Source organism: Drosophila subpulchrella, chromosome X (assembly GCF_014743375.2).
Source record: "Drosophila subpulchrella strain 33 F10 #4 breed RU33 chromosome X, RU_Dsub_v1.1 Primary Assembly, whole genome shotgun sequence".
NCBI classification, from domain to species: domain Eukaryota; kingdom Metazoa; phylum Arthropoda; class Insecta; order Diptera; family Drosophilidae; genus Drosophila; species Drosophila subpulchrella.
In genome coordinates, this window is record NC_050613.1 from 21,935,047 (window position 1) to 21,954,712 (window position 19,666).

The window sequence follows — 19,666 nt, forward strand, 5'->3', positions numbered from 1 at the left end:
GGCTTGGTAGTCCCCAGAATTTATTTTAAATCGACGTGGGACTGAAGGGGGTTTTCCCTGGCTCTGCCCCCTGCATTTTCCACCACTCACCTGTATTCCAGCCCCCTGTTGGCACACCTGAGCTAAGCTGCTGCAGTTTCGGTTCCTGCAGCTGAAAGACTCCAGCTGGTCTCCTTCCTTTTGAGTTTCCTCCGATTCATTCTGCTTTATGGAAAATATATATATATATAAATATACACTCGTGAAATGCCTGAAATATTTCAGCAGCAGCACAGCAATGGCTGTGTGGCTCCAACAAAAGGTTAATACTTTGACGGCTGAAAAACCTGATTTACTTGTTCTCCATGTTTGGCTCTTGCCGCCACTCGCTTCTCCTTTGGCTTCTCATTCTTTTGAGGCGTTTTTCTACTGCCGTTGACTGACCTGCAGCTTGAATTTTCCAGCGGTTATTTAAGGTTGCGCATTAACCAGCTCTAACTCCAACTCCATTTTCCTTTTTCCCCCCCTTTTTGTCCATTTTAAAGCAGGGAACGTGTTGAACACATGGCTCCAGAATCAAATGACGCCCAATTGCATTTTATTTGTATCTATCGATGCACACACATAAAAATGGGATAAATATTTAAATTTATTAACATTTTTACAAAAAAAGATTGATCAGATAATAATTATAATAATAATAAAACAAGTTGATCTTCTATTTTATTTGATTACCAAATTTTTGAGGCTTGAACCCCTAACCATATGCATTTCTAATGGCTATCAATCAAACCAAATGCCTATTTTCTTTCTGTGTGCTTTTCCTGTTGGGTATATATTTGTGTTTGTGGAGTCTGCTGCTGCAATTGTGGCCCCATCTCCCCCGATTACTGCCCCATCCCAATTGTATAACCCCGTTCCGTACCAAAATAGAGGAATAAACAAAAACATTTTTAGACGATTTCATCATCATCATCAGAAGCAGGCTGCAAGAATGGTGAAGAAGAGGCAAAAGTTGAAGGAGATGAAGGGAAATAAAAGAAGATGCCGCCACAGCTTGAACAGAACTAACGGATGCAACACCTCCCCGTAAGCCCCATCTGCCCCATCCCATCACTCCCTGAAAACCCCATAGAGCTCTAACACCCCCGACAACTTGGCTTGTCTTGCGTTTTCAATAATGAAAATAGCAAAATTGTTTATAAATCCAGAGCAATTGCAATTTGGTTTCATGGCGATTGAAGGGGAAAAAGGGTATAAGGAGTGGGGGCACTTGCAAACGATGCGTTTTGTAAATTGGGTTAACGGCGAGCATAACGATTTGAAATCCATTGGGTGTGCTTGCGAAAACTTTGCAAAATTTTGCGCAGCTAAGTGATTGAAAAAAAAGCATTTAAATGGGAACGATAATGGTGAATCGGTTGAACGGTGGTTGTGAAACGGTAATGGTTAAGTGTCACCGGAAAAAAGTGTCGAGAATTTGATATTTTTAACCAACCGGTTATGAAACGGTTAAATGGTCTGGTTTGAAATGTGACAAATTTTAAATCAAACCTAATTTAACAGGGGAGCATAATGGTGAATCTGTTGAAAAATAGTTGTGAAACGGTAATACGGATAAGTGTTACCCGAAAAATTGCCACCAACCGGTTACGAAACGGTAAAAATTGTTTACCAAAATCTAAATCAAACCTAATTGCTCCAGGCAAATTGCTTAAATCAATATTTGCCAAACAATTTGGCAAACTAGACTTGCCTTCGTCCTTATTTTTGATGAGCAAAAAAGATTGGAGGATGATGTTAATGGGGGCGGGCGCAGGAGAATGCTTTGGGGTTTTTCTTCATTTTTTTTTTATAAAAATAAATTGCTTTGCTCAATTAGCGGTTTTCCCCCGTCCATCTATCCGCCCTCTTGACCATTATTGCATTTCTCAATTGCCTCGAGGAGAGACTCTTCAAGCTAAATTCTTTTCAATTTGGGGCCAACCATTTTCTGAGGGGGGGACGAATGGCAACCCTGCTTCAGATTGATGGAGATGGGCTATATAGATGTATGTACATCGTTCCCTCTCGCTCACTTCAATCTGTTTGATTAGCCAGGTGACCCCGACCACGGCACCAAAACCCCCCCTATCAGCCCCCCTTAATTTTGGCTTCCGTCTTGGCTGTGAAATCTGAGTCGAACGAGAGCGTCTCAAATTGTATGAGAGTTAATCGAGCTCTAAATTGTCAGTCAGCCAGCAGCTGTCGGTTTCACCCCACCCCCTGGCCATCTTCCATCTCCCATATATCTCACCCATATATTTCTTGGATGCCCCAGTAAGTGTTACGCTTGAGCGGTGGCAACAAAACCTAATTATAATAATCAGGCAACGGGAGAAGAACTTACATATGGAAGGGCACGATGGAGTAATAAGGAGGACGGGTTTATATTTCATGCGAGTATGCATTACCGCACTCACGCTATAAGATTTTTTAGCGATGGAATAATAGTGTTGTTTACTAGGTAAATAAATTTATTTTAGAGATTTTAAGGTTCCTAATGAAAAAATTTAGAAAGCCATAAGTTTAATCATAAATAATCTACCTATATATATTAAACTCTCTTTACAACTTTGAGAATCAATGCAGAACCCAAACTACTCAAACTACATTGACCAAGTTTTTGCGTAATACTTTAACTATAGTTACAAGTTCTGGCTTATAACTAATTTATATTCAAGTTTACCTACACAGAGAAAACTATCTAAGAACATTGATCTTGAATTGAGAACATTGTTCTTGAATTGAGAACATTCGTTCTTAAAATCCGTGTAAGTACATTTTGGTATCAATATAAGAACGAAATGGTGAGAAGAGAAAAGTTAAATTGAGTTTATTTAACAACTTTTGGATAAGTATACACTAAGGACTGAACTAATAGTTTATTTGTACATACAATGTACTTACATACCATGCCAATTCGAGCAAAATAAAAACATTTTCAACTTAAAAATGTCGTTCTATTTTTAAGAAAATGTTCAACTCAGATGAGAACGTCAGAATTTTCTCCGTGTATAAATTACTTTCAAACACTTAAAAAACTTTTTTAAACCCCCTACCTATGAGATAATCCCAACTATCGTACCTGGGTATTATCTCACGCTACCATCGCCAATCTTTTGGTGCTCTGGATGCTCTGGCATTGTTTCAATGTCGGGCTATCTCTCTGCTCCGCGGAAGTTTCTCCACTTTGGGCGAGTGCGTGTTTGAAGTGCCAGACACTCTCAAGTGCCGAAAGGGTATGAACCAGAGGCAGAGGCAGGGGCGTAGAAGGGGGGCGACCTGCACGCGCTTCTCAGTCACGGATGAGGAGCTCCTCCTGCTCCACTTCTCCTGTTGCAGCTGTCTCTGACACTGCAAGGAAATGCGCTAATTATGTTGTTCTTGCCACTGTTTTGTTGCTCGGGCTGGGTCTTTTAGCCGCCACTCTAGACCCACCTTTTTGCCCCCTTTTTGCGACCTTGATTGCAACAGCGGAAGAAGCGAGGAAGAAGCAGAAGGTGTACGGCAGAACAATGAGCAAAGTTTTGAGGTTATGAAAATGTCAACAGGAAGCGAAGAAGTGCAACAAAATGAGAAATGAAAATTCCCCTGATTATTATTGCCACAGGGGCCACAAGTTTAAAATGAAATTGTATATGCAAGGAATTCAATGATTTCTGAAATAATTAAACAAAATGTATTCTCATAATTGGCGGATATCTTCTTGCTTTTATTGTTTTCCTCCTAAAAAACAGAAAAATCAAGGTCTTACCTTTGATGTTCAAATACAAATACGACCAATTTACAATAAATCAATTTGATTAATAGCCAATAAACCTCCGGGCGCCCAAAAAAATCTAAACAAAAAATCAAACCATTCCCAGCCCAGCAAATGGTAAATCTCCTGAAAATTTGTTCATTTTTATTGAGCTTTCATTAGTTTTCAATTTGTCTCTCTCGCCAAAAGTCCCAACTAATTTGACTCTTCTTGTCTGCTGGCTACGCCAAAAAAGCCCTGACAGTAAAAGGTCCAGAAAACCAAACAAATAATAAAAATAAAAACACAGTAGCAGACAACAAGCGGCAATAAAGTAAAAAATTATTTATATGTAACATATAATTCCGAGAAGCTACCAACCCATACTGAACTACTTAAAGTACAAATACGGCAAGACAAGACGCAGAGGTCTTCTTCCCCCCTTTCCCACCACGTTGCCAAGTTCTCGTGTCCAAGTCCAAGTAACTCCCAATCCCAATCCCAATCCCAATAAGATGGCGAAGGTTGCTCCATGTGTTGCCAGCCAAGAAACACTGACAGCTTTTTGAGAGGTTGTCTGGGCGAAGAAAGCAAGGGGGGAACTTACATAAATAAAGGGACAAGTGCGGAGAACAAGGAAGGAAAACACTGGCGAACAACAGTGAACAGACAATGACAATTGCTGGAAAAATCATATTAAAATAAAAGCGCAATAAACAACACACGACGAGCGACGAACAACAAAATAACACAACACCATGTCGAGGGAAAAACTGAAGAAGTTTCCTTCTACCCGGAGAAGTTGCCTTGATTTTTAACCTCCATCCATCCAAAACCCACCCATATACACCCACTCCTTCACCTTTCCGTGCCAAATCCTGGACGAACCCCACCGTTGGGTTTATTAAGTCGCATCAAAACACTCATAAATTACTTGAGATTCCCCTGGATGAGTCTGAATAACTGCAGGCTTTAATGTGACCGCAGTGAATGGGAATTCATTCGGGCATATTAAGTTAATAAGGTTATTAAAAGAAGCTTTGAAAATGGATACCTTTAAAGTTATTTAATCGGAATTATGATATATAATATTTATTAAATATTATTTGGTAGAGCTAGAGCTGTGGTAAATATATCTATACAATCATTTTGCTTGATATAGACATTATAAAGCCTCATTATAATGGATTTTATTCAGCTATAAGGCACCGCCTCTTCAGTGCTACCTCAAATTAGTGAAATCTACCGAAAAAAATGAACTGAATGAGCTTCCTAGCGCAATTTGAAGATACGATCCATATACAGAGGGTGTCCTTCATGCTCAAATGATTTCCGTTGTTGCCACCGTTGCTGTTGCTGCTTGGCACAAATTTCGCAGCTTTTCTTTAGCGGATTTTCAGAGCTGTTCCACATATTTTCCTTTATATTCCTCGCCGGCAGTCAGGTGCATTGTTGCCACTGGTGGGTGCCACCGTGCCACCGTGTTGGCTCATAATGAGCCCGAGAGTGAGAGTCTTGGCCGGCAAAAGTGTGGAAAGGAAGGAAAGCTACAGGGGCTACAGAAGCTACAGAAGCTGCGGCAGCCGCTGATAAAGCAGCTTGACAGCCGAGGCAGCTAAGCTGGAGGAGAATGGCCTGGTCGTGTGCTAAAGTCTACTAAAAGAAAATTGCATGCCATCCAATTTTTCGTGGTGCACACACGCTGTGCACTTAAACAAAACAGTTCGATTTCAATTCGATCCATCTATTTGCTGAGTGAATTAAAGACAGGAGTCACAGAAATCACTAGGGTTCTTAAAACTCCCTTTAAAGGTGTTCAAAAGTATGCAACAATATTTTTCAGTTGTTTTTTACTGCAATCATTTTGCTAAATAAATTTAGGAAGCATAGAAATTACTGGAGTTCTTATAACTAATTTTTAAGGTGTCCAAAAGTATGCAACAATATATTTAAAATGTTTTTTACGGCAATCATTTTGCTAAATGAATTATAGAAGGAGGCATAGAGGCATTTCTGGGGTTCTTAAAACTCATTTTAAAGGTGTCCAAAAGTATGCAACAATATATTTAAAATGTTTTTTACTACAATCATTTTGCTAAATGAATTATAGAAGGAGGCATAGAAATTACTGGAGTTTTTAAAACTCATTTTAAAGGTGTCCAAAAGTATGCAACAATATTTTTAAAATGTTTTTTACTGCAATCATTTTGCTAAATGAATTATTGAAGGAGGCATAGAAATTACTGGAGTTCTTAAAACTCATTTTAAAGGTGTCCAAAAGTATGCAACAATATATTTCAATAGTTTTTTACTGCAATCATTTTGCTAAATGAATTATAGGAGGCATAGAAATTATTGGAGTTTTTAAATCTCATTTTAAAGGTGTTCATAAGTATGCAACAAAATATTTTTTCCTGCCTACTTTTAGACACCATTAAAAGAGATTTATAATCTCCATTTCATTTTTATTATTCATTTAATATTCGTATATATTTTTTGTGATAGATCAATTAAATTGGATGGTCTAGTATCATACCAAACCTTAATATCATAAGTATTTTTCTTGCTCTGTACACAGTGGAAAAGCGCCGGGTGAAAACTGGTTTTCCTGTGTGAATTCCCATCCAGCGATGAGAAATTGCCACGGTGGAGGCGAAGGAACTGGTTCGGTGCACATAATATAATGCGGCTAAATGTACCGGCAGCTTGGGAAAGTTCACTTTTGTTTTAATTGCATCTAACAAGTGATTATCGGTAGTATGCAAATCTGTTGGAGGAAGGCGGCACCGTCTTTGGATCACTCAAAGTGGAGTATATAATGTAGTGACAAAAAGATGTATATAACTTGATCGGCTCTAATACAGCACATGGCAAAATAATAATTACCTGGTCGAGTGCAATTAAGAAAGGAAATACAATTTGTTTTCCAATTTTGGTAGGCCAGTCTCTAAATATGTGGAAAATTATTTTCAGCTGGTGAGCACTTGAATGCAATTATCCGAGTAAATTAATTTTATGAACCGAACTGGTATTAATGAATATTTATGCAGATTAGAAATCTAAAAGCTCTCAATTAGTTATACTTGATATCGCTAATGCAATACAACAGGCGTATTGTGAAAAAAACCATTAAAATTTGTGTAATGTGTTTAAAATTGTGTAATTACTTTGTGGTCTATAGCTTTCCCTTCAAGTCTCTTGATTAATCCCTAAACATAAATAGATAAATAGGCAGGAAGAACTATTTTAAAGGGGGTTTCCATTTAATTAAAAAACCGAATAATGCCAAAATCAAAACATGTTATTATTATTAAACAAAATTTTGACAATGAAATCCCAGCTAGACGGGCCTGTCTAAATCCATTACGAATCGAGACAGCAAACAAACATCTTTCATAGGTTATTTTTATCGCAGGTTTCAGTTACAGCTACAGTGTTTTTCCTCTCTTGGTATAAAAAAAAGACGACGACAAAAACGATGGCCAATGGCCATTTGCCTCTTGGTCAGCAACAATGTCAGCGCAAAAAATATTTTTACAACTGCGCCTGAGACCCCCGGGAACCCCCTTTCTTCCCGGTCCAACTTCCCAGCCCAATGGCAAACTAAATGCTTACCACCAGCATCATCGGAGTCTAGGGCAAAAAATTCCAAAAAAAAAATAGGGAGGCAGAGAAAAAGTTCAAAAAAAGAAGTAGGAAAACAACGTGAAAATCAATAAACTCTGAACTTAAGTTTTTTGAACTTTCTTGTTCGAGTTGTCGGGCAATTCATTGTCATAGTCATACATATATGTATGCCCAGCAATGGAGATATATGGGCATGCCATTTTGGCTTCGGGCATAGCCGATAGATCAGACGATTTGTGTGGTTCTATATCGGGGCTTTAAATTAAATTCACTGTTTTGTTTGATGTTGAAAATTGAAGGATTTTGGATTTTTAAAAAATTAAGTCAGTTTAATTTTATTGGTTTGTCTCCGGCTTAAATTTTATAATCAATCAAACTTAACAAAAGATTAATGTATTCTTACAATTTCTTTAGTATGAAAATTCAAAAGCCATCTGTATAAATTCATTTGACTTCAGAATTAGAAGATAAATTTTCGTTATTATGAAAATTTAAAAGCCATAAATTAAATTAATTTGACTTGAGAATTAGAAGATATATATATATATATATATTTATACCTAGATTTTTAATTTAGATTTTTTTTTTAAGTGCAATTACTCTTCGCTTTTTATTTAATTGTATTACTTTAGCTTTTCTTTGTGTAAATTCCGTTCAGTTAATTCTGTTTCGAGTGGAACAGTTTTTGGCAGACTTCCCGGCCTATATGTGCAGTGGTAACTCCCCATTTGTCTCCCCCAATTTTCCTGTAGAGTGCCAAGAATTTTCCCGAAATGTCATTTTAATAGTTTTGCTACCACACTCCCTTTGCGCCTCCTTGTTGTTGTTTAGTCTCTCAGTTTGGCCATTTGTCGAATTCGAAACTTTTGCTGGGATTTCAATAAGCATCCTGCTGCCCCCCACAAAAATTTCACCCACCCACGCCCATGGGGATTTTCAAGTTGATCGTCTTTTGGCTGCAGGCTTCATTGATTCCGGAATGGTTTTTTCTTGTAGTCGGCCGACAATAGTTCAAAGTCAGTTGAGCCGGGGAATTAGTGTTTGAATAATGTCTTAATTCCTTTGGGCACACCTCCCTCTTAACCCTAACCTGGCCCCAGTTTAACCCCTATTTCGCTGGCCGCAGTTTTAAAACCCCCAGTACAGTATTACGTGCGTAAACGGAGCCGCAAAGGATTTAAGTGAAAATCACGAAATGAATTTAAGGCTGGAATGAGAGGGCAAAAAAAAAAACAGGAAAATAGAACAGGACAAGTGATAAGTGCAATTTCTCACGTGACACAAGAGATAGACAAGGACGGCGAGACAACACTCTGTGCGAGAGCGAGAGGGAGAACGCGGATTAGGCGACGGACCAGCGACAGCAATGAAATTTATGAGACGTGTCAACGACGGCTGCTGGCCAGGAAAACTAAGGGGATGTTGGGAAAATATTGAGGAAAACGGTGCTAGGGGGGGGAATCCCCGGGAAAGATAAAACTATCGCGTGAAATAGGGAACTATTTGTGGGGTGTTTGGGGTAACTCCTTTTGATAAACGACAAAAATGTCAGCTGGACAAAACAAAAAGACATGAAAAAACGCGGGGAAATGAAATGAAAAGGCGATGACAGTTGTTTCTTGTTGTTTGAATACCCTTGAATTTCTAAAAAATAACAAAAACACCTTCCATTAAAGGTTATGTGTAAGCATATCAAATCACTAAAAATTTTCCAACTCCTCTAGAGAGTCATCTTGCAAAAGATATTAGATCTCAATAACACAAAAAACACACACACACACACATCTGTAAGAATATAGATGGAAAATCATAGTCTCCCTTGAGAATACAAAACCAGAACTTTGTTTATTTTCGGGATTTTTTTTTTTTTATTTCTGTATAATTAATTTTTTCTTCTTCGTTTTGCAAGCGTAACTCTTGAAGTCTCGGTCCCAAAAGCCAACAGTAATTCCATGTTTTCATAGTTTCAACTCTGGGAATATATGAAGAACAAAGCAATTGCCACTCTCTGTCTTGCTGTCTCTTTCACTTCTCATCTAGCCTTCTCTCTCTTGCCCGCAAACAGCACGCTTTAAAGTAATTTAAGGCGTCACATGTGGTTTTAGCCGGGTGAAAAGAGAGTTTTGGGTGAGGGAGTTTTCCCTGCCGGCCACTTTTTTGTATAAATTATTTGCTTTTTGACTCGGGGAAATCACCCACAACCCCCGGGGAAAACTACATCCCGCACTTCAGTTGTGAGGTCTATAATTACTGAAAATTTCCTCCTCCCTTGAAACTATTTCGGGGTGAACGTTTTTATTATTATTGAAAATTTGCTGCCCATTTATCTTTTGGTTCCCTTAATCCCCTGTTGTCCCATTGTTCTTTTCTATATTTGAAGGCAACTTGAATGGCATCATTAACATGTACATGGTGTACCGCCCATTTATAGGGGCGTTACCAGATAGCTACCCCGAAAATATTATAGAATTCGGAAAAGTAGAAAATAACAATAATTAAATTAATTAATGTTTTTCGGTTGTTTGAAAGTACTTAGAAATAAACCCTTTTATAAGAATCCTGAGTAAAACTTAAATTCAATCATACAATATCTCACACATTTCTAAGCAAAGCAAATATTTTCCGGCACAAAGTTAAGAATCTGGAAAAGCCACCAAAAGTTTCAAGAGAATGTTGGCCAAAAGTTACCACCTAGCATAATTTATTTACACTTGTAAGTTTACCATTCTGGAAACTATTTTTCTTAGTCGGGAAAATGTAGGCGATATAAGTATGTGGGTTAAAAAGTGTCAGAAAAGCGAGTGAGGAAGTCGGGGGAACAGCTAACCCAAAGAAATCAAGTCGAATTGTTTGTGCGGGCTAAAGTTTGATTGATGTGCCGTGTCCCGCGTGCAGACAACATGAAAATTAGTTGAGAGACTCTCGAAAGTTGAATGCAGAATGGAATGGAATGGAATGGGGTTTGGATAAATTCCCCGGGTCGCGTATGGTATGGTTGAAATGGAATGATTGACGGTTAGGCAAACGAGCTGGGCATTCTCGAAACGCTTTAAAAAACAGCCCAACGAAAAATGAGCAACAGCAAAAGCAACAGAAATCGAAACAAACTGCCATGTAACTTGATCTATGGGCTGTGTGAGTCATCAATGTTTCAGATTTGGATGGGACAATTTCAATGAAAGGGAAAACCTAGGAAAGAAAAATATACTCAAGTGGAAATTGGAGTAGTAACAGCTTGGATTTTCCGTTAAAGAAAGGTTTTCCTTTTTGGGAACTAGAATTATGAGGGGTTTAACAGGAAGAACAAGTTGTTACTAGTGTTTTTGTATTTCAAAAGCAAATATTAATGTAAAATAATGTTGTCTTTCAAGTATTCTGATTCTTATTTAAGAAACTATTCATTTTGAATATTATCCAGGGATATCAGCAGGATCTTTAAGGCATTTCAAATAGCTTCCCCTAAAAACCTTTTGGTATCTGATAGCTTCCTACTACTCATCTTTAGTTTATCCCTCATGCGAAAAGGATATCAGATTCAAGTGTGATGTGTGCGTTTGTGAGTGTGTTTTAGGGTCTTTTCCGTCACCAAGGAGGTGACCTGACCCCGGTGGCCACCCAGAGACACGCCCACTTGAACCCGATTGCCACAGCCAACATTAGCAGCATGTGTCTGTTTTATCATTAACTTGAGTTGCCGCATGAGGAAGTTGCTTGGGTGTCCTGTGTGTGTGTTTCTGTGCGATATGTGATGTATGTGTGTTTTGCATCATTGGGCAAACAAATGCAGCAACAAAAGCCGAGGCTGCTGCTGCTACTGCGGGTTTGCTTTAGTGGCTGCAATTGCTGCATGCAGCATGTGTTGCATGTTGCATGTGCCAGTGTGTTGGGAGTTGGGGCACTGACACAGTTTCCTGTCGGCCTGCAGCACTTGAGTGCGTGTTGCAAATTGAGCGCATCACTAAAAACAGGCAGCTGTCTGAGACCGACAAAAACCCGGAGATTTGATATGTCGAGGTTACCTTTGCTTATAAATAAATATCCCAAAAGGTTTTTGGGTAATATTTTAAGTGGTCTTGTAGTGGGTAAAAAGGAAAAACTACATGTTTAAGCTCACAATTTATTGATTACACTTTGATTATGCCCTTTTTTCCCTGTGCACATTTAGTTTTGGCCTCTGGGGAGCAGGGGTCGTGTGTGCATAAGAAGCAGAAGAAGGTTGTCCGACTGCCACAGCAGCATATCAAATGTCCGATATATGGGAGAAGCCATGCAAAATGGAATTCGCGGTGGGCTGCGCATGCGCAGAAAACCACAAAAGCCAAAGGGAGGAGGAGGAGTAGGAGGGCAAATCCATATAGCCAAGCCCTGACCGAAGCAAAGCAAACTCAACTCGTAGCCCGGGCTGCAAAGAGCGTGCCAGAGACAGCCACGTGGAGATTCCATTCCATGGCATTGCACCTAGCCTCGATCCCCCACTCTTTGCCCGTGGAACTAGTCAACCGACCCTCTCCCCCGAAAACCCTTTTGCCATGCCCATGTCCACCCCTTACCAATGATGGCAATTTAACGCCTGCTTTGCTTGATGGCAGCAGGACAACTGGGAGTGGGCCACCTGCCAGCTAAGCACAGGGAGAAAGTTGGGGAGAGCAGTACCCAGATACTAATTAATCATATATTTGATTGAAATAGATATTTAGCAGGTGGGGGTACTATCTCTATCCTTATGTACCATAAAAACTTTCTTAAATGAAAAAGAATTGTGAAAAGAAGGGGCATATATCATTTATATTTCTCGTATTTAAGACAAATCACTTATAAAAATGCCTAAAAGTAGGCAACACTATATTTTACTTTGAAAACTTGATAACCTAACGTTCACTTTTTCACAGCATACTTTTAGACACCTTCAATAGAGATTTTAAGCCCTACAGATTTTTATTCCCCGATGTTTGTCTCTCTTTTGCGAGCATTTTAAAATCGAGGTGGTACCATTTGGCTCAGTGCCCTTTAGGAGGTTGGTCATCGTGTCAACGCCTCTGGGCGTCGGTGGCGGTGGCCTGTGGCAAAAGCGTCATTGACTCGGGCTGAAACCAAACAAGGGCTCAACAACTGGAACAACTAGGCAATGGCCAACAGTCAACAGCCAGCCAAGTGGCAGCACACACAGCAGCACCCACTTGCTAACACTGGGACAAGAGGAAATATCATCACCTAGCCAACATCATCATCATCATCATCGTCATAGCCATCACATCACGATAATTATCAGCATCATCACCATAGAAATCGGCATTATTCGCTCGATGGACAAACGACAAAGATCAACAAGCATGTTGGGGGGTGCAAAAAGCTGCAGTTAACCAATTGATTGGCATCCTTAGCGGTTTCAAGATTGTTTTCCATGAGCTGTCAACACGACACTTTCAGTGGCATTTAGAAGTACAGTTGTGCTCGAGGACAAAAGTTGATGGGTTCGGAATGTTTTACGTGAGATATTTAACCTTTCTACTTCCAGTTTTAGTTAATTTTTTATCGTTAAGCTGAGCAAACTGACCAATGCACAAATTGGAAAGCAAGTCAAGAACAAACATGAATCTTATAACATAATTTCAATTAATATATGTATGTAGCTATAACGAAAAACATTAACTTTCAACTAATTAGTATATATTGGAGCAATTTGTGGGTAATAACTACCGCTGTGCTTGAAGTATCAAATTGTTTACGGCCCATAAAATCGGACTTCCCTTTTGATGTTTTGCCACTGGAATGTGAATGCATGCCAATTAAATTGTGTTTATTGGTAGCTGAAAACGTATGCAGTCCAGTATCTCATGCATATGTTATTCTATATCCCGAATAATTTACTCACCACCAATCGGAGGTCCAGTACCACCACACCATCCACACACTCACAAGTTGGCGAATGCCTCGATGAATGCAAATTTTGCCTCCTTTGATAATTGCTCTTGATATCATTGTTACACCATGTAGCACAGTATCTATGCATACAAATGGCCAATATTTATGAAAAATAATTTACTCAACTCTATATATGCTTCATTCACCCGCTCCCCCTTTCTGTGTTTCCGTGTACTTCGTTATCCCCCAAAAAAAATATAGAGGAGTGTAAAATATGGCAGGTTCTGTTTGCATTGAAAACGAATTTATAATCCCACAAACCAGTGAGAACAACAAAATATTTATAACACGAGGAGAATGGAAAGTTGTAAGGTTGAAAAAACACTGCTGTCATTATTTTGGATATCAATAATTCTCTGTGAAAGGGAAACTTATCGAATATGTCGAAGCTTTGTTATTTAATATGTTTTCCAGAACCCTAAAAAAATAATGGAAAATGGTTTAATTTTTTTAATGTAAACAGATTCCAATTTCGGACCGAAGGGCATTGGACATTCGTTTTGTGAAGCCTTCTATTTTCCGATTCCGATACTGATTCCTTTTGTTTCATTTCCCTGGGCTTCTCGATTTCAGTTTTGGGTTCGATTTGCGTGGCCAAATTAAATAAAAATGCAAATAAAAATAGAAGAAAAGGAATGGGGGAATGTGTTTTAATATTTTTTACGCAAAATGAAATAATATGCGAATGTTTTTATTTATTAAAGCTGCAATTTATTGTTGTCCCCAGCGCCATATTGTTGTAGTTCCACCAGCAACCTTACTTTTGTCGAAGGCAAAACCGAAACAAAAAAAAAGAACCACCCAGAAATGGTGAAATAAAATGCAAGTGCAATCGATCTCGCCTGTTTGGGTTGTGGGGATTGGGATAGGGATATGGTTATGGATATGGATATGGATTGGTTATATATATGAGTGCGGGTTCAGGTTGGTGTACGGATTTTCCGCTCCGCTTTTTTGCCTCGCTCTCTGAACTGCCATAAATCAAATATTTTCATCTTTAAGCCTTTCGGTTTTTCCCCAGCTAAAGCTGTACAAATCGGCCCTCTGAAACGTTTTGGGGTGCGAAGCTTTCAAGTAAATCCGGTTAATGTTCGATTCGGGTTCGATTGCGGATTTTAATATAGCCCGTGTAAGATTATGAAAAATGCCGAGGTCTCTTGGTTGTTATTATGTTCTTAAAACGTTTAAAAATGGTAAACTAATTTTTATTTGCAGCCTGACACTTATTCTAGCTTACTCACAACCAAATTCAACACTTAATTCAATGAAACCCATAATTAAATTCCTCGAATGCCTTGAACATAAACTAAAAGTGTTCCCTTATTGCAGATGCCAATCCCCAGCCGCAGCATCAGAATCAGAATCAGCTCGTCCAGCAGCAGCAGCTCCAGGCCCCTCGATTCACCACGCATCCATCGTCATCGGGGTCGATTGTCAGCGAGGGCAGCACCAAGATACTACAGTGTCATGCGCTGGGTAAGTTGCAAACATGATATCATAATGTGACTAAGAGAAGAGAAAGTCGAGTTCCAGAAACGAAGCTCGTAACACCCCAGATAAATCTCATCCGACGAAATCGCAATCGGAAGACAAATCTCAGTGTTCCATAAACCTCTTTAGAACCATTAAAAAATATATATAAAAAAAAAACAAATTTACAAATTCTGAACAACCTACGAATGAAGTATTTTGAACTTTGTTTTAGATCCCACACTAAAAAAAAAACGTTTGCCATGAATCTAAGAAATTTTAAGTTTATTTTGTTCTTGAAAAATGTTCCACTCCTTCAGAGTATGCTTTTCAAATGAAGTAAAAAATAAAAAAATTCAGTACGAATACTATTTTGGTGTAATAAAATCCTATCAAAAATTTTAAGGTTAGCCCTTAATTAAAGAAAATTTGAGCGATTTGCAATTTGTATCTATAAGTTACAAAACTTATCTACTCCCTACGATATTTATTTTTCAAGTAAAGTAAATTTGCTAAATGAATGAAATCAGTTACCAGTTTGTTGACAAAACCGAATTTAATAGGGATCATAATCCTCTATAAACACATTTTTATTATGTCCGTGGACTGCGAGGTGCCACCTGCTAGGCGTGTCAAACCTAATGCCCGCCGTGAGGGGAATTATAATATGCCCGTCGGTGGGGGGGGAAATGGGGGTTGTGGGTTCGTAACCCCCTTTCGCAGTTCGCAGTCCGTTCGGCTTCCAAAAACACACACAACACTTGTCCCTCAAAACGACTGACAGCTAAGCTGAAAGCAAAAGAGGGGGCTTAGTGTAAAACGAAACCATAAACGAAAACACTTTTTTTCTTTGCTCCTGCTCGTGCGCGCTTTTGAAAGATAATGAAGTAGAAAAACAATAACTTTTATGAGGTTTCCCCCCACCAACCAGCTGAGGGTCTTTTCCTTTTGCGCGAATCCCAGAGTCCCACAATCCCGATTCCACACCCACTTTCATTCCCAGGCGGCCGTCGTGTAATCCTTTGAGCGCTTTAGGGCGTGCCCAAAGTCCAGAGTCCCAGGATTCCAGTTCCCTGGTTCCTTGACACCCCGGTTTCCCGGTTCCCAGTGCCCAGGTACACGTAATGCTTCCTCCCGTGCCACATAGCCTGCATTTGACAGTTTCGAGTATCGGTTTCATATTGTTCTGCCCCCGAAAATGAGCCGAAAAAAAAGAAATGTTATGAACTTACTTCTGGCTGGCCGTCTGTGTCCTTCGGCCTTGTTGGTTATACTCTTACAAACGTGTTTTTAGAAGTATGCAAAGTTGGGCTTGGTTTAGTATGTTTATTGTTGGGATTAAACATATACAGGTATGCCTTTTAAGATGGTGCTCTTTTTCTTAAAGTACAAAATTTTCCAAATAATATACACTTTATTAAAAGATTTTTATTAGTTTTAGGTATCATGAAAAATATATTAACTAAATATATCATGTGTATCATAAGTATTACATTTTTACGTAATACAAGCAAGGGTATCTAAGCTTGGGCTTTCCAAAGTTTCCTATCTGTTTTCTTTTTGGGGCCTTTCCACCACGTCCACGTGCGCTCGTCTCCATCCGTTTTCCTCGAAATCCAAGCTTGTGTTTTATGGCAGCCGGATTCGTAAAATTAGTCGTGAAATGTCCAGACTCTGGGGCAGGGATATATGCATTGTTTGTTGTCTCTTAATTCGCAAATTAAGGTTAACGGGGAACTGTTTAAAAGACAAGACCCCATGGACGCTGGTGACCCCGATTATAAACTGATCCAAACCGTTGATTCGTGTAAATTTGTAATCGGTAGAAGAGGGTAAAACCTACAAAAACATAAGTTGCATAGGAAATCATTAAACTAGAATTAAAAGAAAGGAAAAAATTGTAGGGAGACCTTAACTACCCGCAAGGACCCTTCTAAAATAACTGTTTGTGGGGGATTTCAGGCATAATCGCCGTTGGTTTTTTGGCCTTTTCAAAGGGGTGGGGGGGGTCCCCAATGCCTAGGGTTGTCGTCAGCATTTTGATGCACATTTGAGCAGCACAAACACACAACAACAGCACACACGGTATGGCATCTGTGTTTTTGTGCGCATTTATGGGGATCTATGCAACGACACCCAAGAGCCGTGCACTTTGCATAAGCTGCAAGTGGGCATCAACAAAAAAAAAAAAAAAAAAAAAAAAATATAGAAGGAAAAACAAAAAAACAGCAGCGAGTAGAGAAGGAAAATAAAAACAAATGCAAATCTCTTTAGCTGCTCTTTGGCGTTGTCACACATGCCGCAACGTTCGCGCTTTCAGTCACTTTGGCGGTTTTAGCTGTCATCACATCTCCCCTTCCCCTTCGCACACGCTCTACAAGATAGTTTATGGCAAAAAAAAAAAAAAAAAAAAAAAAAAAAGAATGGAAATAGGGAACTATTCTCCCTATGAGGAAGTTCGCATCCTACCTTTTTAGTGTTTCGGTTGTGACCATGGAGGGACTCTCGAGTAAAACAAGTTCTACCATTACCATCACTCTCTCCACCTCATTTCTCCTCATCGTCCTGTCTCTGTTCTTTTGCCTATAGCTGTCTCATCTTGGCTCAGCTTTGTGTTCTTCGCGATTTGTGATGCGAAAATCGTGAAAACAACACAAGAATATTCCAGGAAGTTGGAACTATGAGTTAAAACTATATAAATGCTCTGTAAAAAGAATTGAAACTAATAAAGTAGAGTGTAAAACTAGGAATTTTGGAAGATGAATTGATATTTTAATGAAAATGATATACCATTAATATATTGTTATATAATAATTACCAAAAATTACTATAATCTCAGTAAATTTCAGTGAGGTATATTTGCTAATAATTCTAATTTATGGCCCTAATAACTGGTATACCCATACTTAAACCCCAACTAATATACCCCATTGCGGAAACTTCAGGGGCATAATAGCAGTATAAAAGCTAAGCAAAATGTGTGTGGAATTGTTTCTGGCCAACAAAATGAAATGCGATGAGGCCGCATATTGGGTAGAGCGAGAGAGGTGTTGTGGAGTAGTGCATATAGAGTGAGAATGGGAGAAGTGGGGCTTCTACTTCTTCTTCGGCTCCTTCTTCTTTGGCTGCCTCGCAAATGTAGCGCATTCACTTGCAACAAAGACTTCTTTTTTTTATGGCAACAACAAAAGCCGCCAAAGCTGTTTTCAGTGGCAATGCTGCAAGCCCAACATGTGTCGAACAAGGAGGGGGCAACAAAAAAAGAAAGAAAGAGACAAAAAAAAGAAACGCATTTGTTGAAGAAAGCAAAGGAAAGGGTTTGGAGAACACACACTTGGCCAAACGTGCGTAGTTAAAAACCCTTTCTTCTACTTCCTATACAGATAAAGAAATCCCATATCAGAATCCTATCTTCAAGGAGGTCATAAGGGACCAAGTTCGATACCCGATTCTTCGGAGAGAACAAAAAAATTCTTTAATTTGTCTTATTAAATCCTATACATTTTCCCTCCGTGCACTTTTCTCCTACTTCTTCGCATTTTCTTCTGCTGCGGAAAAAATAGTGTGAGTGGAAAACACTATAAGAAGCAGAAGAAGGTAAGCTGAAAAATTGCAAAACTATGGTTTTTGTTGTTGCCAGCTTTTTGTCGCAATGTATTTTGTTTTTATTTTTTTTAAACTCTGTTTTTCCTCCTTGTCTTTCTCCCACCACCGCCGTAAATCCTCTTGTTTAGTCGCAGAAAGAGACGGAAGAGGTGCTGGAGAAAGAGACGGTGGGGCCTAGAGAAAGAATAAGCGATATGCCTACATACAGATATGGTATATGTATGCAACTCGTGTCGTCATTTAGGCTGAAGTGGATGGCTTTGCTTAATGTGTTGTGAAAAAAGAATGCGATATACAGGCATGTTTATATTTGTATGCATGTTCAGGCATCAGCACCGAAAGTATTCCTGAAATGGAGACTGATGCGAAATGATAGAAAGCAACAAGGATATTGTGTTTACTTAAAGATGGACTCCTCCCTCCGTCGGCAGTAAAAAAAAAATGAAGAAATTCCACACTTACCGGAATAAGAAGATAAGTGTAGAGAAGATAGGACACACAAAATAAAACTTTCTTTCCTTTAAAAAAGAATAAACCTATTACTTAACCAGCTCAATTATAAAGTTTTCTTCTTTTTTTTTTTTTTTTTTTTACAAAAATTTAGAATTTATTTTTATCTAACCTACAAGCCCTTGGATCTCCAGTTTTTCCAAGTGCACCTGCTCATGGTGGCAAGTAAATTTCTTTAAGCAACCAATTTGGCCCTGTGTTATTGTTGTTATTTTGCGGTGTGAGTTGCAAACTTAAATGCATGGAAAAAAGGCAAAAGAGAGACTAACAAAATGTGTAAACAAAGGCAACAAATGCATAAAAGTGAAATGTGCAGTTAAAAAGTGCAGCAACAAGAGGCAAGACAAAGGTAAAAAAGCCTTTTAGGCACTTTTAAAGTTTACTTCGCTTCAAGTGCCACAACAAAACACCAGAAACTACTCCACGTGCATATAAACTCACCTGGTAAACACAGAGGAAAAGTACACAGAACAAAAAAAGAATGTTCAATAATATTAGAAACATTTAAAACAAATATAGAATTCCTCTATCTCAACATAAAAACCCCTCAAATCAAAAAAAATTAATTGAAAAAGAGTAGGTTGATGTAAAAAGGATCAGGTTCAAGTCCCACTGTTGCCTAGAATTTTTTTTCCTAAATTTTTTTGTTTTTACCATTTTTTTTCTTTGTGTATCAGCTTGTTGTCCAGGTCCAAAGGCGTCAGCGCATTGCACTGTGCATAATTTAGCAAACATGTGCCAGAGTTGCCACAGAATAACAAAAATAGAGAA

The 19,666-nt window shown here is 38.8% G+C and overlaps 1 protein-coding gene across 12 annotated transcripts in view; it reads left to right on the forward strand.

Moving 5' to 3' along the window:
• Positions 1 to 19,666, forward strand: part of LOC119555861 (protein sidekick) — an 83,647-nt gene that overhangs the window by 35,875 nt on the left and 28,106 nt on the right. For all 12 annotated transcript variants that reach the window (XM_037867502.1, XM_037867506.1, XM_037867505.1 and 9 more), the window contains exon 3: positions 14,639 to 14,785. In XM_037867502.1, coding sequence (XP_037723430.1) covers positions 14,639 to 14,785 — 147 coding nt within the window. The remainder of the gene's footprint in view (positions 1 to 14,638; positions 14,786 to 19,666) is intronic.